Consider the following 26,217-nt stretch of genomic DNA (forward strand, 5'->3'; position numbering starts at 1 on the left):
ATATAACTTTTAATAAAGTTTAAACACTTTATTGAAGTAAAGTTTTAGTGAAGTGGTATTTTACTGTATTTCTGTGATATGATAACATTGCACAGTTGCTGCAGATTTGTTGGCAACAATTTTAAGATGTGAATGTCCTGTTCCATTACATCCCAAATGTCTGTTTGTTCTGACTGTGGTCATAAAGGGATGGCTATGGTCAGAAAGAACACTCGGATATGCTGTGGCATTTAAACAATGCTTACTGGGTACTAAAGGCAATGGAAATAGCCAAAAAATATCAACCCTGCCATGCCAAAAGACCATCACCAGCGCTGAATATTGCAGTACAATTTAAGACTCGTCATAGCAGGCAGCATTTTTTTCCAATCTTCTAGCGAGTCCTTACAAACTGTTGACTCACTTTTTGTTCTCAGCTGGCATGTGTGGCACCTGGTGTAGTCTTCTGACGCTGTAGCCCATCTGCTTCAAGGTTTGCTGTTGTGTGTGTTCAGAGATACTCTTCTGCATAACAAGTGGTTATTTGAGTTGTCTGACAATTCTCCTCTGATGTCTGACATTAAAAGTGGCATTTTTGCTCAAAGAACTGCTTTCTCACTGAATATCTGCTATTTCTTCACACTGTTCAATAATTGTGCAGGAAATTCACAGCAGATCAGCACTTTCTGAAATACTAAGAGTAGGCTCCTTCAACCATATCAGCTTTAGCGTCACTTAAATCACCATTCCCGTCCATTCTAATGGTCAATTTTAACCTCAACAGGTCATCTTGATCATATCTACACATCTAAATACATTCAGTGGCTGCCATGTGATTGGCTGATTAGATATTTACTTTAACAAACAGTAGAACAAGTATCTAATGAAGTGGCCAGTGAGCTTTGTGTTACACAACATTTATTTTCTAAGATTATTCTTACTTATTATTATCCACATTTAAAAATATCGGTCTTCTTAATATAAGTTATAAGAGATAAATGTCTTTGCCAACTGTTGTTGTTGTTGTTTGGCACTGTACAGATAAATTCTAAATGAATTAAAAGTTATCCCATGTATAAGTAATTTAACAACATTATAGCTATAAGTAAATAAATAAATAAATTATTTATAAATAATAGATAAATATGTGATTCTGAAAAGGCTGAATCTGCCTAATGATTATTTTTACTTTGGGTACTTTTAAGTATATTTTCATTCTGATACACTGACTTTTGTGTTGTTAATTACGTGGAAGTTGGGAGCTGAAACTATTAATTATTCTTTTTGCAAATGTGTGTCAGGTAATGAGTTCAGTAAAACACATTAATAAATAAAAATGGTAGAGGAGCGTGTGAATAATAACAACATTAAAGAAAATAGTTCCCACACTTGAAAAGAAGATAGATAGATTTCAGTGTTCCCTTATCAGGCTTTTAATGTGATCGGAAAATAAGTCAGCTAAACATCCCCTTTAATTGTTCTCACATACGAAAAAAAATGCCTTGTGTCATCATTAATCGTAATTTTCCCGCTGCATTCACGAGAGGGGGGAGGGAGGACCAGGAGAAAGCATGGTGTGCAGGGCAGGGAGGGAGGGAGTCCAGAAAGCCAGCGAGCGCGAGGGGGAGGGATTTGAGCTAGAAAGTCAGAATAGTGCGATTCTCCAAGCTCCGTTGCGCACTTTCGAAGGACTACGCACCCGCTTCCCGCCGGCTTCAACGCAACGACGCGTCGCACTAACGATGTTGTGAATGAGAGGATGAGTGACGTCAGCGGGCGAATGTCAACAATGTAGCGACTGAGAGTAGGCGTTCCAGTCGAGTGTAACAAACAGCAGAGAAGGAGCGGCACGCCGTGCAGGATCAACACGCACACACGCGCGCGCGCACACGTACACAACAAATCGTAAAATCACAGACACTGTAGTGTGTGTGTGTCTGTGTGTGTGTGTTTTAAATTAACATTCTTGTAAGTGACAAAGAACCGAGCTGCGGCAGCGAGAGAAGTCATCCATCTGCAATCAGGAGGGTTTGAGGAAACGGCAAACCGAGTCATCATGTGAAAGAACTTGTGGGAAACGGACAAAAGGGCTGGAGTACGAGCAGAATAGGACGGAAAAGGTGAGCTGGCGTGCACGTCTTTTTTCTCTCTGACCGCTCTCTCTCTCTCCTTTTCTCGCTCCTTTTCTCGCTCTCTAGCTGTTCTTTTTGTTAGCTTTCAATCTCGGTCTATTGTTGATGCTCTCATAACCGAGACGCAAACTTGCATAAGTGACGCAGTGGTAGTGGGCTACTACCAACAGAGCCCCCTACTGAGATGCATAAAAAATCGACTTTATAGGGGAAAAAAAACAGAACCGCACGCATGAATCTTGAAAGCCTGGCGCGTGGTACGAATATTGAAGCCTGTAATGTGATGGGGTGTGAACGCGGGTTCAGGAGTGAAACACAACTCTGTACCGCATCCTGTTATGCTTTGAGTCACCGCTCTCTGTGTGCTTCTCTGTAATGTTGTTTTTTTGTTTTTGTTTTTTTATCCAATATGATAAAGTAGTCGGTGGTGATCCGTCAGGATGAGCTGCCACATGCAGAGTCATTAAACACCTTCCTCGTTCAATACGTGTGCATCTAGTTCATGTGGAGCTCATTAGAACTGTTACTACCGCTATTCTAGTTTATTTCATTCTGTGTGAAATTATTGTATTACTGTAGGGTCTTTACCTTAAAATATAAAGCCCATTGGGCGTTGTGATTTGGCGCTATATAAATAAAATAAACTGAACTGAAATAAGCACACCTTATCATTAATCCACATTATAACAGTCAATCCCTCGTTTGACGTTAAACCCATATTTCATTATTATATATATATTTCTTAGTCTGCCATCATATTCGAGAATATAAAATAGGCATTTTTAAATCAAACTGCACCCTTATGCGCGGAGCTGCATTGTCATGTGAGGGGATGCTGCAATCGCGTCTTAGTCAATCTTGAGTCAGTAATGTGCTGAGATGCACCTCAGTCGATAAAAAGGGGCATTTTTAAGGTGACTCTTTAAAAAAATTGTGATCATGGATAATATATATATAAACAGTGTAGTGTCACGTGCTGCCATGCATTACGACCTTAAAAAGATTTATGAGAATGTGCCTCGTTTGTGTTTACAGTGAGATTAGTTGGCTTCATATCGGCGGCTGCAGGCACTGGCGTTTGCATTGTTTCCCTCTGTCGTTAAAGAGACGCGTGTGTGCAGAGTGTGCAGGCAGGCAGGGCTTTTTCTTAATAGTGTTTGTTTCGTCATGACTATTGTTTGATGGCCATGTGTTTGCCTCGGCAGCGGAGGGGCCTGGAATCATAAGGGAGCGGAGTGATGCTGCTATAAATGCGGTGATGCAGCATTTCGAGGAAGCATACCATCCTCTTTGTCTGATAGTGCTGATGCAAAGCAAACGGCGGAACGATCGCAGCATCATGGATGGATCCTCCATCATCATGATCAAGAACCTTTGTCATGATGCGTCGCGCATTCTTTTGAAACACCCGAAACGCCTTGACTCCACGCAGCCGCCACAGGGATGGGTTTAAGCTGTGCCGAGAGCAGGTGCATGGGTAATAGGAGCTAATAGGATCTCACTGGTGGTGTAAAGGCAGCTGACGTGAACTCACATTTTCACAGACAACGCGCTGCTTTGGCGACGCGTGCACGGCGGTGGCACTCATGCGCAGTTTTACGCACGGAACCCTTTGTTCTCTACAGTAGCCCCCTGCCTTTCTTTTCCCAGGCATGGCAGTCCTCTGTGTACTGTGAGGAGGGGAGGGGGTGGAGTCCATACTGTAAACCTCACAGTGACTTTGTCAGCTTACGTCAAGCTTTGGTTTCTTTGCTCATTAGTATAAACAAGACACGCGAATCGCATAAAAATAATACTTTCATAATTGCGTGTCACATTTTATTGGAAGCACGATCAGTTTAATAGATCACTAGTGAGAAATCTCATTATTACATCACTCAACAATCATTAAGAGCAAGAAGATTTTCAGTTCCAGCTGGTCTGTTCTCTGACCAGCGTTTAGTCTCGTGTTCTTACCATGTGGAATGATATGTGTAAACCAGTGACTCTGCTTTTGCATTCAGAAACACTACAGACTTTATAAGAACCAAAGAATTCAAGATCCTTGAATGAAATCTAGAGGAAAATTTCACAACAGCAGAGATGGTGAAATAGCTTTTTAAAACCTAATGATGGGGCAGTGTTTGCAAAGTTTTAAAGCCAATATTATTATTATTATTATTATTATTATTATTATTATTATTATTAATTATATTCAGCTTGTGATTCTATATTTGTAGTTTTTATGTCCCAAAAAACAACTTACATTTAAGTAATGATTCATAGTAACTGCCCAGACGAGTTTTACCACAGCTAATAAGTTGCACTGCATAAGCATCAATTTATTTGCAATATATACAAATATACTTACACTAGGTGTCCGTAACAGATCAGAGCAGTAGTACAGTCACAATAGACCTGGAAGATTACAATAATGCTTATCAATTATCTGCAACCTTACAAAACCCAACAATAATGACTGCAATGAAAAACTACCATATCTTGTTTGTTTCTTTATTAAACTCTCTTCTAATTTTGGCAGCATCAGTACACAAAATTTGAATTGTCTTGTCACACTGTAATTCCCACAGACAACAGTAAAACAGGAATATTGAATTGTTGCACAGTTATTGCATCACGTTTTGAATTTCCCTCTCTCTTCTGCCTCCTTAATTACCCCAAAAACCTGCAGCTTGAAAGTCAAACCAGTGCACAGGCTGTAGCTTGTAACCGCAAGCCTTGTTTCTACCTATTTTAATGTGCAAGTAATACATAAAATCCATCCATCTTCTTCTGTTTATTCAGGATTGCTATTATATGATATAATACATATGTAATAGGAACAAAAAGTACAAACTAGTCATATGTTCAGTAATATGTTTTCTGTAATGTGATGAGATGTAATTTATGATCAATTGTTACTTGTTTTATTGTACTCCTTGTTTCCATCAAATTTTGTATTCAATCCAAAAGGACTGAAAAGAGTCTGTAGAATAAATAGTGGTTAGATGGGGGCTAATGTCATCACAATGCAGTACTTCTTAATTGTTCAGAGAGTGTGATTAAGAGCTGAAAGAACATTGTGAGGACAATGACATCACTGATGATAACAAAGTGAACCTAAACCTAATTCTGTGTTTGAGCCCAAAAAAGGAGACACACTTGTGTACAGCCTCTTTAAAAAGTCAACAGCATACAGCCTGATGTTGATAATGCTACATGACATGTAGGTAGATTTCTGACTGACTGAAAAGTTGTGTTCCAGGTATTTCCCACTACTGACAGTGCACAACTACAGTACAGTGTGTAGATGTGGGTTAGTAAAAGCTCTGCATATTACCTATGGACATTCAGCTCACTACAATGGCAGGCGCTTTGGGGTTAGGATTAGGAATATTCAGATGTCAAAGGGTAAAGAGTTTATTTTTATATTAATATCCCTTCCTTTCCATGGCACTAAATAGGAAATAGGAAATAAATAATAACAAATACAAAGCAAACAGAAGGACATTGGTATCATGATGTTAAACCATTGTAAATGTTTAATTGAATAGTTGAATTAGTTTGCCATAACCCCCAAATGGCTAGATTTTTGAATTTTTGTGCTTTGCTTAAAGCTTCCAGATTTATTTTGGACTTCTAAATACTTTCTCTTTTTTTATCTCTATGTGCATCCAAATGAAGAATGAAGAAGGCCCTTCTGAAATCCGTTTAAAAACACATAGGACCATCTCACTGGTATTATATCAGAACATCTCACTGTGAACAATGCTGTTCTGGGGATCTGCTCGAGTCCCTCAGGATTGTCTTCAACAGCTAAAATTCCGAATAACAACAAGTTCCTGTCATGTGACCATGAAGGGATCCTGAAGACTAAAACAGTCTAAAACATCCAGGGCTAGCTCCTCATTGTTTCTGCTGAGCCACATGTAATCATCCTGCTATTCAGCTAATTAAAAAATGACTGGAAATAAATGACTGGAGAAGGTGCTTGTGTTCCAAATGAACCAAGTACTGGTGGGTTATTGATTCATGAAATTTCAGCTGGAGTAGGACAACATGAAGTGATCACATTCACAATATCAGCAGCCTTTTAAGGTCTATTATTTCTGATTTATGTGAAGAAAAAAGCAGATAGTGTATGCAGCAGGTCCTATCTCTTCTCTCTTTGCATCTTTAAAGGCTTCTTTGCATCACTAAGGGTATCTGAGTACCCCTGATCGGCTCAGTTGAATATCCCAAGTCACTGCCTTGGCTAGGAAAAAAAAAAGATGTTGCTATTGCACTCTCAAAGGCAGGTGATTGGGCATCTGCCAGTGATGGCATAGCTGGAGTAGCACTGCTTGGAGAAATCTCAGATTCTGTACATTACAGCAAAAGCTATTGTTTTCCCTCTCCTTTTCTCCCTGTTGTGATCCCTTCTTTCTCCGTGTCATGTAATGTCTGCTCATTCTTCTTCTCTTTTCCCACTTTTCACAGCAGCGACGTGCACTGGTGTTCTCATCGCTTGTGTGAAATCAGATTGCATTATGCACCCAGCCCCAGCTGCCATCAGTCTGCGGCTGCAGAGTCAGGGCCTGTCTGTGTGTGTTTGACTCTTGCCAAGAAGCTAGCAAAACCAAACTACCACAGTCAGATTTCTGATTGTTTTGGTTTGTGTTTGTGCCTTTGTGTGCCTGTTAGAAATGATGGAGACATGTAAATAACCCACCTATTTGATGACCTCTTCCCTGAGTGGAGGACTTCACCTTCTGAGCTCTCAATGAAAACTCAATTCAGTGAAGGGAAAGGAGGGAGGTTTGGTGTTTAGAAGAATGTAAAGTGGCATTCAGTAAACAAAAAGAAATCATTTAGCGTAACCTGTTTATATTAGATTAGTGCAGCACTGTTACTGTTGGCACAGTTGACTCATCAGAATGAGGCTGAAAGCTGCTTTAGAGAAAACCTTGAAGTGCTCTGAACAAGGGAGGGAAATTAGCCTCAATGTAGTAAAATGGTTGTAATATAGTAAAGTTTTCTGATTTCTGTTAAAAGACGTTTCCCAACAGAGAAGTCTAAGTATATTTATAATTCATCCATTAAACAGTACCAGTCATATCAATGAATGAGTCTTCAGACATTTGACTAGTACTGTATGTGTTATCTGCATTTGTAAGAACTGATTAAAGTGGCATGAGTTCAAATTATAATAATATTTAAAGTTTAATTTTTACTTTAACCTAATTCTGGAAATCTTAAATCTCAGAAACCAATCTGAGAAAAAAATAAATAAGAAACCTAGATTTAAACCCATTAACCTTTTCTTAAAAGTCTGATTTCACCATTGATCAATTAAAGAGTTTTGTAAAACTGTAAATTGGAAATTGTTAAATCTTATTTTCTTGTCACAGTTTGACTTTCTCAGCTCTCTCGCGTACATGTGTTCCATTATCTGTCACAAGTTTAAACATAAATTGAGAATATGAGACAAAATTTACAGTTACGCCCATTTACATTACGACTCAGCTCAGAAGCAACAAGAAACTGACATTAGAGTTTCAAGAAGTGTAGTTTTATTCTAAATGACATCATAACTGAGCTAAAACAACTGGTACCCCAAAAAGACAAAACTGGTGTGTATCTCTGTAGAGTGACTCTCAGTCTTGCCTTTATCCACACCTTACCAAATATGGTTAATTAGCAGTGAAGAAACAGACATTTTAGTCGCAGTTTTCTTTCAGCTTTTTTCTTTGATTTAATTGCAATTCTCACATTTTCTTTGTAGATTTTATTAAATAATATTCCTTTTTTCCTTTTCTTGTGGAAAAGAAGTCTCATTTTGTTGCTCTCATGTAGAGACTTCACTTACGAGTGCGCCTATAGTTTGATAAAAATAGCTATGTGTTACAGTTGACGCATTCTCATTTACGCACATGTGAAACACACGCCTCCACATTTAAACAAGCTCTTTGATGAAGCTTTTGCACGCTGTTTTTCAATTCCACTGACTTGTGTGTGGTCTTTGTTTTATTTTTTCCAAGCATCACTAAATGTGAATGACATGTGCGCTACAGTGTTTCTTCCCCTGGGCCAACTGGCAAAATGGCGGCTAGAGAGCCTCATCCAGTGCTTTTGCAGTGTCTGGATATTCACCACGGTGACGATAACAGAGCCTATATCGATGCGTCTAGCTCGGCCAGCTCCTCCATATAAGAGTGCTGGATTTTCTCAGCGTTGCTTGGGTTATTCTTAGTAAGCACTGTTGTCTGTGTGGTCCCCTGAGCCCATCCCCCTGCTGCCACCATAGAAATGCTATGCATACCATATCACATTAGAGCACTTTGTGGTGAAAATGAGGCAGCGTAAACAGAGAATTTCTCTGGGGTTAGGCCCCCTCGTAGTCCTCCCGGGGAAAACTGAAGCACAGAAGTAGTCTTCTGGTTTGCCATCAGTTTTTTCTCTGGAGCTGCTGAGTCACATGTGAAGTGTATATATTCAGTATATATATATATACGTTGTCTTTGCTGTTTTCTTTTGACTCATCAGGATGTTCTTCATGGCAGATCTGATGATTACACTTTCGCTGTCCCAGCCTATATTTCTGGTCGACAAAACTATTTTACCTAATTTCTGTTTTGTTCCCCTGATGTTTATTAGCATACGGATTTTGTTTTTCGATTTGGCAATAAGCTTTAAAATTACATTTTTAAACCACAAAAGGTCCATAATTTATTCACAATGTGGAGTAAAGATCCAGAATGGCTCTATAAGTACAGAATCAACCAAATAAACTTTTCTTAACATTTCTTACTAATTATTATACCTTGTAAATTCATAAAAATATACTTTTTCAAAGGATATTAATGATTCACACAATGAAAACACGTCAAATGTGAGCTTCATTATAAATATATCAGGGAAAGGAAAGCTTTAAATCTTAAAAGACTCACTTAATTAAGCCTGAAACTATGAAATTTATCATCAATAAATATTCCACCAAATTAAGATATTGAGCTGAACTGCTAAATAGTTAACATAGGGGCTAACAGAAAAAACACTAGTTAATTATAATGAATTATACTTATTTTATCAATCCAGTAAAATTACCTTGCTTTGCTTTTATATATACTAGAAAAGAATCAGTCTGCACAATGAGAGTTAACTCATTCTTTTTCCAGCTATAAAGGTTCTTCGACACTCCTGAATTTGATATTGGCTGTTGACCACAAACATTTGTGGCTAGAAATATAAGGATGTCTCAATGAGACGTGTTGGTTTTGGCTGGTTATTCGTGCTCCCGCGTTAGCAGAAGAACACTGCTGTGTGCTTTTTTCTCTGAAGCCTGAGGTCATTTAGTTCTGTGTAGCACCCTTTTATTCCACACACTGACATCACAGGTTACACATTGAAAAGCTCGCCAGTGCTGCTGCAACACTGCTTTTCTCCTTCTGCCCAGTTATTGGTGTAACATTAAACTAGTTCCTGATAAATACTCAGGACTGCAATATTAATATGTTATTAAAACATATCTAACAGGCATTTGTTAGATGATAAACCAACCAATAGGACCTTAGGCTGTATTCAAACATGTAAATGATTCCTGTGTTGGCAATATAGTTCAATTCAGTTCAATAATTTATATATATCTTCACGAAAAAGAACAACAATAATATTAATTTGACACAAAGCACAATATAAAATAACTGTCATCTCACCTAAATGCAACGATGTAACAACACAGAAAATATCGTTGAAGATTTCTGCCAATATAATGGATATATGGTTAAAAGATTATAGTTTAAGGATTCTGTGTGTATTAGTCTAATACTTTATTATAGTGGTCTTGACCTTACAATATAAAGCGACTCGAGGCAACTGTTTTTGTGATTTGGTCCTGTATGAATAAAAGTGAACTGAATTATATCAAAATGTAAAGTTAAGAGGAAATCATCAGCACTGCAATTTAATGTAACTGAAAACTGTTGCCAGCAAATTATGAGTATATATTCCAACCACCGAATTATTTTTATTTGGTTTATGTCACATACAGAGAAGATTAACAGCTGGTAACTGATTAATTAGCATCACAGATTTCCTTATTAATTGCCGTATATGTCAACAATTAATTTATTCAGCTACTCACAAAATAGAATACTGAGATGTCAAAAGAAATATAGCAAAAAATATCTTTCCTGAAATTATGGTCCCAATATGATGGGTAATCCCCGTACACTGAATTTCTTTTGTACAAAAAATATTGTTGATGAACATGGGTATCTTTGAAGCAGACCTCTGTATAGAAAATTCTAGAAGAAGATGAGTTTGGGAGGAGCCCAATCTTTTAACGAATGCTCGCTTGCACTTGGAGACAGTTTACAGTAAACCAAATCTTCATTGATGTTGTTGAAGCAGTGGAGTGTAAAACAACAGAGCACATTCAGTATGTGGTTTGGCAAAGACGTGCAGCTGTAAAGGAGTTTGTGTTGCGGAGGAAAGAAGGCTTTAGGGGTGAGGGGGGTTCATCCTGTGAGACCAGCACAGGTGGTTAGGAGGGGGGTTGGTGTAATGGAGGGAGGGAATGGGGCTGCTGTGGGCGTGGAAGTGCAGTAATGTGCCCACTTCCTGCATCAAGCCCCTGCGCAGAACTGTAAAAACCATGAGGTTACAACAAGATCGTCACAATTTGCTGCTCTTGGCCTTTTTTTTTCTTCCAGTTAACAGCAGGCAGTCATGGCTGACTTTTTTCTAATCGTAAAAAGGGAGGCGAAAAAAGGGAAAGATGAAGTTATACAGCGAGAGAAACCTGAAAATTGACACGATGAAACTGAAAACGTGATGTTCACCCTATGGACCCTGCTTTCACTAATAATAAAGTAATTGAGTTCTTTTACTCCAGTTTATTTATTTATATTTATAGCACAAAATCCAACAACAGTCACTTCAGGGCACTTTATATTGCAAAGACCCTACAGTAATACAGAGACGCACCACAATCAGATGACCCCCTATGAGCAAGTGCTTGGCGACAGTGAGAAGGAAGAATTCCCATTTAACAGGAAATTCCCTCAGAACAGAACCAGGTTCAGGAAAGGGTAGCCATCTGCCACAACTGTTTGGGGTCAAGGGAAGGAAGACAAGACAAAAGACACACCATGGAAGAGAGCTAGAAATTACAGTAATAACAACAACAAGTAGAAGATGTTAGGTAGTTTTTCATTTTTATGTATTATGCAGACTAATATTTCTTTCACTCTCGCTCTTTTTTTTTTTTTTACAATATAGTATTTGTCTGACAGCTTTGAGTTACTCGTAGCTTTACAAGTGTTGATTTTTACCTTTTTACTAACTTATGATGTTAGTAAGGTTAGGTTTGATTTAGGTTAAAGTGGATAGTAAACTTCTTGTTCCTTTCCTAGTGTATTGTCATATACATTCTGTTATAATACTTATTGTTCATCTTAAAAGGGCCAACGTTTAAAAATATGGTAAATAAGTCAAAAACTCAGTTTTCAATATTCTTTACCAAGTTTTTAACACATGTGATGTCATAGAGCACCGACATCCCAAAAATTAATCATCTCAGGCGCAGCAGCCCCACCCACCTGCTGTTCTGACTTTTTCTTTATGAGTCTTTACAAGCTAGTCTGAAGAACGTTTCAACCCAAATTTCTTTGGCTTGAAAGGTTAATTACATTAATATCAGTTCATCCCCAGTCTAATTTGTTTTAGACTGGGGATGAACTGCAGGGCTGCACCAAAGCCCAGTGTAAGATAAAGGATGATTTACAACTATGAATCATGCAAAGCAAACCTGGTGGAGTCTGAGAAAATAAGAAAACATGCTAAAATTTCTTTTGTTTACTAACTGTTCTGATTTTGTAATTTTAAAAAAACCAATGCAAAAAATCACTCCCTACTTGTGACACAATATAATCCAGGGTAACCAGAGGAAATGACCTCAAAGTAAGTGGATGTCGACATCTGATAGTCTGCCGTTCCCCGTTCTTGAAAAGTAAAAAAAAAAAAAATAGTCTAAAAAATAGTCTATGCGACATCCAGAAAAGTTAAATAATGGCAAATAAAAAAATTTCCACACGAGTATAAGCTCTGGTTAGTCTGTTCTCCAAGCCTCAGCCTCAGTGACCCAAATTAATTGTAAACCAGCAAGGGAAACCAGAAGTGGGTATGATATGAGTTCACGGTCAGTTCAGTGGTTGTCCACTTGTGTCTCCCCATGGTCTACAGTGAGTAAGCAGGCACCGGCTGTATACCTGCAGCAGTCAAATGCTCCTGCCTGCAGTCCACCAGCCAGACTCTGTCATTAAGGACAGATGGCAAAAGGTCAGCCAGGCAGAGCTGTTCCACTGTTGAGTCACAAGATCTTCATCAGTTCATCAGCATGTCAACACAACGCAACGCACATACCTGCCGTTAAATGCTTCCCCACAGATTAAAAAAATGGATATTATTCTTAACAAGAATATGTTCCTCTGTTTCTGGAAAGAGTTCATTTCAATGGTCAGACGTCACATAAAATTGTCTTGACTGGTTTCTTACAGTCACGCAGTTTTGAAGCAACCATACCAGCTTGATTGTGTGCGATATACGTGTGTGAGTGTCTATGTGCCTAGGGCTTTTTGGTGTAAAAAAAAAAAAAAAAAATTCACTGTAATTCCTTTTACAGTTAATATCGATATATATCGCAATATGAATCAAATGACTGTTTCTGCGCAGCGCAAAGGTTCCTTTTTACTCCTGACACGTGACAATATGAGTTCAGTATGAGTTAGTTAATAAGGATTTTTTTAATTTTTTAGTTTTTAATTTATATATATTTTTAAGCATTAATTTGTTGAGCATATCAACAGTATATGCTGTTCTCTTTCCATTTGTATTAAATTACTGTAAGTGATGATTTTTAAAAACTTTTTTAATTGAGTTGGTCAACACTTTGTGCCATCTTGTAGTTGCACACATTTATGTGAAATGTGTTACTTAAATTTTTAGTCTAATTTAATATTGACATATTTTCTTTGGTGCCCCTATGTCTTCTCCTGACTAATCCTGCTCAGATGTTCAGTCTTTTTGTCTTTATTGAATATCATTATTTTAAGCAATGATTAGAGAATAATAATATAAATTAAACGACATATAGATCCTGGCGGCTTTTCAGTTCTGCAGATGTTTCTTTCCAGCCTTTCAGAGGTTAAGTGAGAGGCAAAACTCAGGGGAGCCCTAATGGAGACAGTGCTGCACGTTTTTAAAGTTACATAGATTTTCCCATGAAAAGCAGAGAAGATGTCTGAGAAACAAAAGTAGAGGACAGAGTAACTGTGGGATAGTGAGAGCAGCTGAATGAAAGGCTGTACAGCAGTTAGCCATTTAGATGGATTATAGTAACAAACAGGCTAATCTCTCGTTCTCTGCTCTGTGCACAATCATTATCACATTTATGTGACAAACACACTTGGCCATGCTAAGAAAAAAAGTTTTCTCAATTGATGTGAAAGTGAAAGTGAAAAATTTCACAGGCACGGTGCCTTTAACTCTTACAGCCAGGACATTACCATTTAACACAGCCAGTGGGTTTTAGCAGCTGTGTGATGGCAGCAATGTGACTCTGGTTAGTTTGTAATTTGACATTATCAAAGAGTCAGAAATCCTCTTCTTCCCATCAGTTTGCCAGGGTTTGCTCGATTTGGCACGTTATTCGAAGATCTCAGAACTATTATATGTGATTGCAGCTGATGAGTAGTTTTACTATCATATTATTTTATTATAATATGATAGTATTATTTTATTAAAATTAAAAAGCAATAGGAATTAGTGTTTGTTAAATGAAATTATATAATATGAAATGTTTAATAGTAAAACCAGATAAAATAATGAAATAATGAAGGATGCAATATTAAAATGCTGTGCTGGTGACATAAAACCACTGCAGTATAAAAACAAACATGTACTGTTTTTAATGATGTGAAGCAAAACAGAAAATTCTGAATCAAGATTTTTTTTAAATTTTAAACATTGTAAAACATGTATTGTGGAAATGGGGGTGAACCAATTTTTGCAGTATTTGTCATGCAGATTATTATCTACCTGTTGGCAAAAGAAATTTAGCAATTTTACTGAATTTGCGCAGCATGATGAAGAGCTGAAAGACTCTTCTTAAAGATGTTTTTTTTTTCTGGCACAAATAAAAGCACAGCAAGAGCAGAACAAGCATAAAACCTGGAGTGATTATTAAATAGCCAAACCAAAGGCTGAAAATCTATACACTTTAATTAATAATTAAATATTTGAGGAAACTGTTTACTTTTTTAAAAAAATCTGTGAGCTGCTATTATTTTCTCAGCATTAGTAAAATAGGGATTTCATGTAGTTTACGTAACCGAGGTTTTACATCAGTCAGGCAGAAAAAAATTGAAATATATGATTTGTTTGTGTACTTAGCCCTGTGAGACCCAACCCATCAAAAAAATAGCCAGAAAATTAAGATTTTGGGGAACTGAGATGTTTATTAACCCTTATAACAAAATCCACAAAGGTTTTTTGCTATATCATGTTATGTATGATATATTTTTGTTATATATTTATTATATATTTTTTGTATTGCATTTGATACATTGTAAGTTTTTGGCAACTTTTTGTTAACAACAATGTTAATTTTAGACCAAAAAAAAGAGTTCTGTCCATAACATTTTGGAATTATGGCAAGTATTTATCACGTTGATGAGATAGAGGTCTCAGAAATTCATGTATCAAATATGATACAAAGGGCATTATAGGGTTAAGCGCTTTGCCCAAATAGTAATGAAAGGAAAAATCAAAAGTTCTTTTGTTCATCACGTAAAGGTTTTCCTGTTTGTGGTTTAATTTGTAAGAGTACACTTTATTTTACTTTGATTTTTGCAATAAATATTGTTTATTATTATAAATCCTGAAAAACTAAACTTGTGCTTAATTAACAGATTTCTTGACTTCTCTTGAATTTTCTCGTATTAAAACAGTTTTTTTGCAACATTCTAAAAAAAGCTTTCTTGTAAATGTGCCATTGTGTCCAACATTTTGTGAATAGTCTCTGTTTCTGTAATCTTTGTATCTGAAGTGTGTCTGACGTGACAATGGTGCACATGTTTGCGTAGAAAGAAAAAATGAGTAATTGTGGATGATAGGAGGGTCTGTCTTCATGCTGCAGGGACGCCCTCCCCACGCTCCACCAACCTGCCAATCATCTCTCTGACCTCGCATCTTTCTAACTGATAGTGATGTAGATGTGTCCGTCTGCTGCTCGTGGATAAATGATCACTAATCAGCCAAAGAAGATGAAGGACAATTTTGTAAGTAGAACTGTTACCATACACGCTCACCTTTTGTTTTTATATGTCAAAACATGATTTTCTGCTGGCAGGAAGGCTGTTTTTTCCTGTTGTGGTTAAGCTGCTGAAGCCGAGGCAAACATTTGTCATAGTGATACACACAAAAACAAAACTTCAGGCGGAGCTGTTTTGTAGTTGTTTATGTTTACTTCCTACCTTTTTTATATTCAATAGATCATTTAGAGTCTCAAAAGCAAAAAGAAACACAACAAAAACATACGTCTAGCCCTTGAACACAGATTTTATGGACTCAAAAACCGAAAACCTTGCTTTAAATCAGACCATTCAGAAAGGCTTACGAACTGCCTCGACGTTCTCAAACAAGATAACCACACGGTTCAAAACGAATAAATTCTTTACAATGTTCATATTTCCATTTATAACAAACTATTGCAAAGGAAATGCAGCTTCCTTCTCTGACTTCCTTTGCAGGTGGTAGAGTAGCAGCTGTAGAAGATTTAATATTCAGTGATAATTAATCCAACTTTTTCTCCTGTGCTGGAGTCGGTCTTTCAACGATCGTTATGATCACTCCGGTTATAAAATAAGGCAAAGAAACCTCTACTTTAACCTTGTTCTCGCAAATTTGATTTATGTCCAATTTCCCTCTCAATACATGCTTGTTAGAAGGGAAACGGTAACTCTGAAGTGACATGTTGCAGCTCTCACGTGCTTTGCGTATGAACATAAAGACGGAACGATTATGCCAGTTTTTCTTCACAATCTTCAAGCAAATGCAAAGGTGTCCTTTGAGTGTCATTGGTTAGCGTAAATGGTGGCATTAAAGCTGCTATAGTAATAGTACAGACTGTCAGAGGGCTCAGCCCAGACCACGTGGAGCTCTGGCATCTGTTTCACACCCTGAGAATACTTTTACTTTTGGCAGCAGTGACATGCTTCCCTGGCCTGGACCTCCTGCTGTAAAGCATTTGACGATGAAAATCTAGCTAAAATAAGTGTACTCTGTATCCTTAGTACTGCTTCCTTATGTTTCTATAGCGCAACATACCTAACCCCAAACTACGTCCTATATCGACAAGCCGCCAAATTGGGTGGTAGTTCACAGCCATCACTCTGTATGACTGGGTGAATGAGGCAATGCTGGATAAATCTTTTTTTTACAAATTCCAGCCACTGAGGCATTATTACCTGCGAGATATGATGCAGTAGTTAGTGCTCTCCTTTGCAGAAAAACACAAGCCACGCCAGGTTTGAACCTTATTAAAACTCCAGCTTGGGTTGCAGTTCAAAGATATGCATGTCATTCAGTAATTCTAAACTGGCCATGGATGTGAGGTACGCAAAGTACTAGTAAAAACTGAGTGGTTCAAAAGAATAGAAAAGTGCTATACCCTAACCCTCTACTAATGTCATTCTGTACTCTAATGGCTGAAGTCTTAGCATTCAGAAAAGAGAAAGGAAAGATAACTGACAGACATGAAAAACATATTGTCTTAGGATTTTTTCTTTTCTTTTGTTGTGTGTGTGTGTGTGTGTGTGTGTGTGTGTGTGTGTGTGTGTGTGTGTGTGTGTGTGTGTGTGTGTGTGTGTGTGTGTGTGACTTTATTTCAGACAGCTTAAGTTATCGTTAGCGATTTTTTAAAGATGGCTGTATATTGTGGTTTTGTTAGTGTGTTTTCCCCATGGTAGCCTGATATATACCAATTGGAAGGTCGGTGGATCGATCATATTCTTGGGTCAGATACTGAACCCCGAGTCTCTTGCGAGATCCATCCATAAGTGTCTGAGTTTCTATGTAAATATTAGAAAGCACTTAGGCATGGATAAATGCACTTTATGTAACTAGCTGAATGAGACGTGCACTATAAAGCAATTCTCAACTGTAAAAGTACCATATATACTTTTGAACCTTACGTTACTCTGTAACAAACAGTGCCGAGGTCACATCTGGATCTAACACAATTAGATTAGCTTCCTTACCCCTCTACAATGCACTTCTGACTCAGCAGATGTTTCACAGCAGGCATTTTGACTTGTCACAGCAGTTCAAGGCGCAGTTGTGCGTTTATTGCTACGCTACATTAAAACTAAAGGCGCTCATTTCAGCTGGATTTGTTCCAAAGTCCTAAATGTGTGCCACCATTTTCCCTGTAGGTCCAAATGTCTAGCACACTAAAAGGAGGAAGACTAATACAAACTGAACTGCACAATCTTTGCAAAGGTCAAGTGTCATAAAATGAGCTACAGTTGAAACAGCTTCAAGGATACATCAGTGCTATTCCACAGGGTTTTAACCTAAAGTAAAATTGGGATGGTGCTTTTTTTCTCAACTGCAGCAACACGTTTCCAACCCTAACTCTAAACCTGACCGCCTTACCCCAACCAGAGACCCTTCCAACACTATTTAGAAAATCCATGCACTACATCTAAAATGCAGTCCATCCTTGATATGGGAAAACATGTAATAACAATTGATATTTTAGCTGCCATAGCCAATTCTAATCCAGATAAAAAGTTTTGTCATGCATGTGTTTTACAAAGCAGTAGTAATCCCAGCATGTAATTCACACATGACCCATGTCTGGGCTTTAAGTGCCACAACTTGCTGCCTGGGTTTGTGTGAGGCCCCTCTGAAGTATCTGCACTCAACTGTACAGCCCTGTCTGCTTCCAGTGATGCACCTCCCCATCCCCAGCCTGGCACTACGAGTGAAAGAGACTATTGTTCCTAACACTCTGAGGCATGTAGCATGCACTTATGACACCAAGTGGGAGAAATTGTTCCCATTATACCCCTGGAATGTCTTTGAATCAATCAAGTTTGTATGAATACATGCTGCTCTTTAGCAGTTACAAAGAAATGGTGCCTATTTAAATGGTGAAATTAACAAAAGGCAACTTTTTCTGTGCAAAAACTATTATAAAGAAAACAGTAGTGCAACTTTTGAATCAAAAGCAAAACCCTGTTTAATCTCCCTCTTCATGGACCATTTTTCATCCATACCCTGACCTGGAGCAAAGACCACATTCAGATATTCTGAATTAAGATGACTGGTAACATTGTACAAGAAAACAATTGATATTTGGGCATTCTTTCTCCTGAATTCCCTCCTTTTCTTACTAAGCTTTAGTGATGTGTATCAAAGCACAGCTGGGAAAATTTGCTGCTCCGCTCATGGATATTTCTGTGAAGATGTAATTGTTTTTTTTTTTTTAGTAGTATTGCTGTGCAGTGGAATTCTAAACAGAAAGTAGAGTTCTCAGTTTTCTCAGGCAGATCATTTATTCTTCACATACCATAAGGCTCTGAATCCTCAAAACAGAGCATTCTTGGCTTTGACCTGCGTGAGAACGTTTGATTCTGCTAGTGGTGCAAAAAACAATAAGAACAGCAAAACCGTTTCAAAAAAAACCTTAGGACACTTCACTACAGTTACTCAAAGGCTACGTTCACACTGCAGGCGAAAGCGCATCAAATCCAACTTTTTTGACCCTATGCGACCCATATCCGATCATGGTATGACAGTGTGAACAGCACAAATCCGATATTTTCAAATCCAACCTAGGTCACTTTCGTGTGTGGTACTGAATCCGACACATATCTGATGTTTTAGAAAGCGACTGCTGTTTGAATGGTCATGTCACATTAAATCCGTCTTTTACGTCACTGACACAAGACAGACCCCAATTATCAGCGCCGGAGAAGCGCCCGAGAATGCTTCCTGGCCATCCAGTGAAACTGTTGGGAAGACAATGTTGGAGAAACGTGAACATTTTATTTATATTGTATAATCTGCAGATTCTGACAGAAACCTGCAACTATCCTTTGAAGCACCGCTCCTCTCTAAAACAGCAATAAGGATCATTATTAGGCCATATATAAACAACAAAATAATTTTATAACTTAAAGCAAAATTGGGAAACGTAAAGTCCGAAACAAGTCTTTATATTAAGGTCCATCAGTCAAACAATACTGTTTGGTCTGGTCTAAACAGAGCGCGTTGTGTGTGACGTTTTCTTTTCCGCATGCGGGCCGCTTTGAGGGTTCACACTAGAGTGCGTTTGCTGTCACATTTTATTTGTAGTGTGAACAAGCAGACAAAAAAATCGGATTTGATCAAAAAATCGGAATTGAGCATTAAGACCTGCAGTGTGAACGCAGCCAAAGTGTAAACCAAGAGCACTATGCAGGGGTCATGAAATACAGCTCTATTTCCGTCAGCAGGCTATTTTTAACCCTGCTGTATCATGTATCCCTTCTTGCCATTTTGTTCCTTTGTTGAGTTGGGAGGGATAGCATGGCAGGCTAGGTAAGGTAGAACCTCTGTTTGTGTGTGTGAGGGAGAGATGTGATCTGTTGCACGGGTTGAAAATGTTCTGTCACTAACTCATTAGCCTGATCTGCCTATGTTGGTACTTACTGCTTTCACTGCATCTGCATTTGTGGTCTTTGATAGGATCCAGATGTCTGTCTGGAACACAATACAGTCCTTGTACAAGCTTTACATACAGCCATACATATAGCAAGTAGAAGAAATACTGCAGAGCAACCCATATAATGTGTCAGTTTAATTCATTTATAAATGCTTCAAAAGTTACCAACTCACTCATGTGCAATGCTGAGTGCGTCATTGGTGGGAGTCTAGGCCTATTGTATTGGTAACTCACCGAGGGGTCAGGGTCACCTAATTCAGCCCTACCAGACAAGCCTTATCAAAAAAGAAAGTTTTAATCCTAATCTTAAAAGTAGAGAGGGTGTCTATCTCTCCCATAACCAAACTGGGAGCTGGTTCCACAGAAAAGGGGCCTGAAAGCTGAAGGCTCTGTCTCTACTTCTAAATACCCTAGGAACCAGAAGTTAACCAGCAGTCGGAGAGCATAATGCTCTATTGGCATGATATGGGACTAATATAATGATGGTTGTTAATTGTAAACCCATTACAGAGCAAACAGGAACTCCTTGTTGTAATCATATCCAACTCTTAACACTCTATTTTTAAATGTTTTCTCTTGATAAAAACAGTCTACAGCACACTGGCAGCATTTGTGAATAGCTGTTCTGTAAATGGTGACATTGCATTGCTGTACAGGGAAAGCACTGAGACAAATAAAAACTGAAAAATGTTGTTAAAGGGTTGATTAAAAAAAAAGTAGTAGTAGTAGTAGTAGTAGTAAGCGATCAGGGCTTCTCCCTGAGTTTAAAGCCTGCAGGCTTGCCTGCTTTGGTTTCAGTTATGATCCTTCTATCTTCTCCCTTTTTGCTCTGATTTTTCTGCTGTTAAGAATGTGGCAGGGGAATGTGCGTGGGATGGGGTAACAGAGGGGAGCTCAGGAATTCCCACTGACTTGGTTCATCTTGTATTAGCTATGCTTCTTGGGCTGTTGTGTTTGTTTTGTTTGTGAAATCCAGCGCTCTCGCCACCATGCAAACCTTCCTTGTTTTTTAAGCACCACGGACCTGGAGATGTTGCATGATGTGGCTTCTTGGTTAACAGTGCTGCACTACTGAGTTCATTCATCTCGAGGGCCCCTTTCTTTCTTTTATTTTTAGCCAAAATCCATCAGGCCTGACAAGTTGAGGGCAGCACTCCAGGTCTCTTCCACAAACTAAGTCTTCTCCTCCCCTCTTGGGAAAAATGCTCTGGACAGCCCTGCTCCAAGACTGGGCTTTTGTTGAGTCATGTGAGATCGTGTACACAGAAACACACAAGAGGTGGGGCTGAACATGGAGGGGGGCTTTGGAGAGTTGAAGCCAGGGGCAGCAGGAGAAGCTAAAATCTGATCACAGGCCACCAGACAGCAGAATATGCTGGAGCTAGCTTTGTATAAGGTAATGTCTAGCGAGTGTGTTGGGGTGGGACAAGTGCACAGATTTATTTTAATACACAGCTGGCCCTGCCAGCGGGGGGAGGGGTGTTGAGTCTGCCAGCTTATCCCAGGACCACTGTCACACTTTGGACAAGACGGGACATTTTAATAGGCAAACCCACCACTGGCAACAAAAACACAGTGAAAAGAGGCAAGTTTGAGGCAGAGTTTGACCTTTTAATCTGCATGATCAGACTGGATTGCTTTTACCATGTGCCGAATGCTCCTTGCACTTGTTCTTCTCATGCTGTCTTCGCACAGCTAGAATAGCCCCTGTATCAGATGTTATTGTGTTCACTGCACTACAGGAAGGTCTGGATTTGGTGCTAATGTCATTACTGATTGTGTGTATAGTTCAAATTGCTTATCATTTCCCTTTGTCAATTTTCCTGATCATTTTTTGCATGAAAAAAAGTATATAGGGTTTATATAAAAGATAAACATATCCATGTCACCCATTTGTTTCTGTAACCTGCATAGTGAAACCATAGTGTTATGTTTTTGGAAACACCATGTTGGTCTGTTGGAGCTAGAAGTTACCATATTTTGACAGGGTAGTGAGCTGGATTAAAAAACTGTACTGTTCCAATACGCACATATACAGTGGGGGAAATAATCATTGATCCCCTTTTTTTGCTCACTTACACAGAAATAAGCACTCTTTAATTTTTATGTTAAAGAGGAGAGACAGAATATGAAAACAGAAATCCAGAAAAAAAAGCACATTACATAAAAGGTATACATTAATTTGCATGTCATGAAGTGAAATAATATTTGATCTCTACAACCCAGCTAAAATTCCATTCCCACAATTTAGCCATGGACGCACAGATTACAATCAATCAATCAATCAATCAATCAATCAATCAATCACAGCTCTCAAAAGACATCATGCACAATATTATAGACTGCAATCGGCTACAAGAAGCAAGAAGCTTGGTACGAATTATAACATGACTATCAATCATCCTCAGTTTAGAGGTCAAGCCGAGAGCTATGTGGGATGAGCTTGTTAATGATCTGATGTCAGTTGGGACCAAGAACACTACTGGTAACACACTACGCTGTAATGGATTTAATCTCACAGTTAAGTATGCAAGTGAACATCTCAACGATGATCATGATGATCATGTTTGGAGGAGGACAAATGTGGAATGTGACCTAAAGAATGCCATCCCCATAGTTAAACACAGAGGTGGAACCATTATGCTTTGGGGCTGTTTTTCTACTAAGGGTACAAGACGATTTCACCACAATACACAGCCAATGGATGTGTCATATATCTCAGCCAGAACACTGAAGGTGGGCCAGGAATGGGCAGTCCAACATGACAGTGACCCAAAACATACAAGGATTACCTTAATGTCATGGAGTGGCCTACCCAGGCCTCAGTCCTATAGAAAATCAGTGGAGAGAGCTGAAACTTTGAGTTGCCAAGTGGCACCCAAGAAAGGATTTGGAGATTTTCTTTAAAGAAGAGTAGGCCAAAATTCCTCCTGATGTGTGTGCAAACCTGGTTGCCAGCTATAAAAAATGTCTTACCACTGTGCTTGAATAAAAATGAGTACTGAGACATGTTTTGGTTGCTGGATTTTTGGTTGATCTTCTGTTTTGCTGTGTTAATTTCTTTGTTCAGCAGGAGATCAAAAAAATTATTTCCTTTTCTACAATTCGTGCAAAGGAACAGTCACCAAAACTGAAGCACCACGTTCTTGGGTGCTCTGTACCTCAGAGCATGTGGTCTGAGTAACAGTGTTCTAGCAAAGCATTAGCAGCTAGTTCCTAAAGTTTGATTCTTTGGTTTTTGATCAGAAACCTACAACACAAATGGGATTCCCATTTCCTAACAGCCTCAGCTTTAAAAAAGGGGTATCGGAGATAAGAATTTAAAGCACCACTGTGTCTCAGAGCTTGCAGAGGTGCTACTGTTGCTCCGGTGTTTTAAACAAGTCAAAAGAACAGGCGTACCTATTATGCAGCAATATTGCATCTAAGGTAATTTTGAAGTTGAATTGTCACTGGATGCTTCTATCAGGTTGACTTAATGTTTGGTAGCTGGGACAGTACATTTATAGATTAACTTCCTTCCTGTGCATTAGTAGCTTAACAGGAAAAGGCCCTGGCTTTTTACTTAGTAGGTATTATCTGATATGGATTTAAAGTGTTTAGAGGACATTCGGTGGGTTAATAAAAATCTGCATTGCTCTCACTGGATATAAATCAGCACAGTCTGTCTTTGCAGGGTGTTTGGAAGGATGTCAGAAACAAGGCTGCAATTCATTCCAGCCCACCTTGAGCAACAAAGGTCACTCAAGAGGAGAGTTAATGAGCAAACTCACAGTGCTTTACAACTTTACAACTTTAAGGAGTCCTGAGCAAGTGTTTTATTTAAATTCGATTACTGACTGTCTTCTCCTTAAGTTGTCATATGGTGTTTTTTGTGTGTTTTTTTGTTGGGGGTTTTTTTGCCTTTGAAAACCCGAGCAAGTTACAAGTGGAGCATTTAGAAACTTGGTGGGCTGTCAATAATTGTTGAATCATTAATATGACTCTGAGGCATAAGCTGCAATTAATGATTAATTTCATAGCTGAATAATTAGTTGTTGTTTTTTAATAGCAAAACCTAACATTTAAGAAGGTGTAGTACATTTATACCTAATAAACTGCATAAACACTTATTTAAATTTGAATATTATAATGGTATGTGGTAGATGATTACATAGTTAGGTATGTACCCACTCATGTCTCTAGAATAGTTTAGTCCCAAAATTTACGGTACGTCACAGTAACAAGTGCAGCAGAGAACAGTAGAGAACTTTAAAAATTTACGAAAATACGAAAAAAGTTTTTCATATTTTATAGTGCACCCCTGTGACCAGGGCTTGTGATGTCAACCCAAGCTGTCAATTCTGTTCATAGAAAATTTAAACAAAGAAGGCATGACCCTAACCCCAACATCTGTGCATGTTCATGCTGATAGACCACCAGCTATGGAGCTTTTCTCTTCAGTGTGATTATTTCATTTGCTTTTTCCTCTTTCTGCTGTAGGTTGCTCAGCTATGTGAACAAATATCTTTATCAAGGTTCACTGATGAAATTTGTTCATAATAAGTTTATATTATGCTATAGGGAAGATAAGGCACTGCTTCAAATCAACATTGTAAAATTCCCAGTTATCTAAAATGGAAATTGACTCTCTGAAGGGAAATGGTTCTTCAGAGTTGGGGAAAGAATGTTGTTTTCTTCTAAACTATTGATGCATACAAATCCCAAATTCCAACTGTGTTGTCAAGACTATAGGCTGAGAGGATGGCTCTGGAAGCTTTAGCATGTGTTTGTGCTTTGACCATGGAAATAATGGGAACAACAGAGATGGAAAAAAGCAGAATTTATTTTCTGTAAAGTAAAGTTTACTTACCTTCTGACACAGAATGGAAAACGAGCCCTCTGAAAAATATTCTGTAACGTGGTGAAAGTTGGGGTCATTGTTCTGTCAGTTCATTTCTGTACTGCAGGCCTGGCTCTGAGGACCTATCACCATGGAAACCATTATGTGGGGCAACTGGCAGCAGAGCACTTTACAGATCTCCTTGGAATATATTACTAGATGCAAAGGCCCAACTCTTCTCACCTTCAGCCTCTTGCTATTGTCTCTGAGCTAGTTTACTTCAGGCAGTTTTCTCAGGATTTCAGCCCTTGAACTCAAGAATATTCAACCTTTAGACCTTCTCCACACAGAGATACCAAAACAATAACTAAGATGCTCAGGCTGGAAATCTCAGATAAACAGACGTGATAATGGTAAGGTTCCAGTGCCCCTGAATTTTCTATTTTAATATAGGAAAAACTTAATTACAATGAGTCATTTTGTTGACTCATTCAAACCTTACCAGCTTCAATTTCAGCTGTGTTCAGACAAACGATTTGCACCATGGAGCTACAGTTTAGATACAGTCCTCATGGACATGAATGTCATGGTAATCCTGGGCTTTTTGTTTTGTGATTTCTTTTAACTGGGTTTTTTTTTTTCAGGGCGGAATAACCATACAACGCATATTACTTTAAACAGCAAGAATTGGGTGCACAAGTTTGAATTTATTTTGGATTTTCTCAAATCCAACCAGGGTCAAAGCCCCCAAATGATCCTGACATTCATGCCCATGATGAGTGTATGTAAACAACCCGAACCATATACTGTTCTTTTAGTTACGTGGCAGAAAAACAAACAAATGAGTTCACATGGAACAGTTATGCTGAGGCTCATTCACAATGCAGTATCTCCTTCTTTTTCTTCAAACTCATTCCCATTTAGTATTTTATTGGTAGCATAGGTTTCTCCAAATGGTTTAGCATAATTGTATTCTGTCATTTGGGATCACTGACCATGATACTGCTTTTTCTGTTTATAGTTTTTTTTTGTTTTGTTTTTTAAAAAGGAGTGCAGATTTGTGTCTTACTTGAATGGGAAAACAACTTTAACTCATCTGGATGAGATGATGAGTAAAAGCTGAGGCAGATGCTTCCATAGTCAGAATCTGAATTGCTTCGGGGGCATATTAATCTGTACACTTGTAGTCAGAAGTTTACGTACACCCTGACATGTATTTATTGGTTTTACTCATTTCTTTGAACTGTTCTTTTTCCAGGATGGAATGATTGTAGAGCGTACATCTTTAATGGCAGCAAGATTTGAATTGATTTTTTTCATTTTATATTTTTTTAACAGTTCAAAGAAATCATTAAAAGCCTCAAATCACTATAACATTCATGTCCATGATGAGTGTACGTAAACGTCTAATCACAACTGACAGCCACGTCTACCTACCAGAGCTGTGGTACACAATCAAATATAAGGTCAAAAGCCAGTCAGCAGCAGCACTACAAGAGCTTCTTGAGAGAACAACCTCGTATGACTGGGACCGTTAAAATGCTTCTGTTAGG

General features: G+C 38.3%; 1 protein-coding gene across 2 annotated transcripts in view; it reads left to right on the top strand.

The window, feature by feature from the left end:
* The first annotated feature begins 1,812 nt into the window (after window positions 1–1,812).
* The window catches only part of bach2b (BTB and CNC homology 1, basic leucine zipper transcription factor 2b), a 97,538-nt gene continuing 73,133 nt past the window's right edge, over window positions 1,813–26,217 (top strand). Inside the window, exons 1-2 of one of the 2 annotated variants that reach the window (XM_063495315.1) lie at window positions 1,813–2,099; window positions 15,268–15,409. In XM_063495315.1, coding sequence (XP_063351385.1) covers window positions 15,371–15,409 — 39 coding nt within the window. In that variant the 5' untranslated portion in view covers window positions 1,813–2,099; window positions 15,268–15,370. The remainder of the gene's footprint in view (window positions 2,100–15,267; window positions 15,410–26,217) is intronic. The other variant, XM_063495316.1, reaches the window with a different exon arrangement.

Source organism: Pelmatolapia mariae, linkage group LG15 (assembly GCF_036321145.2).
Source record: "Pelmatolapia mariae isolate MD_Pm_ZW linkage group LG15, Pm_UMD_F_2, whole genome shotgun sequence".
Lineage (NCBI taxonomy): Eukaryota > Metazoa > Chordata > Actinopteri > Cichliformes > Cichlidae > Pelmatolapia > Pelmatolapia mariae.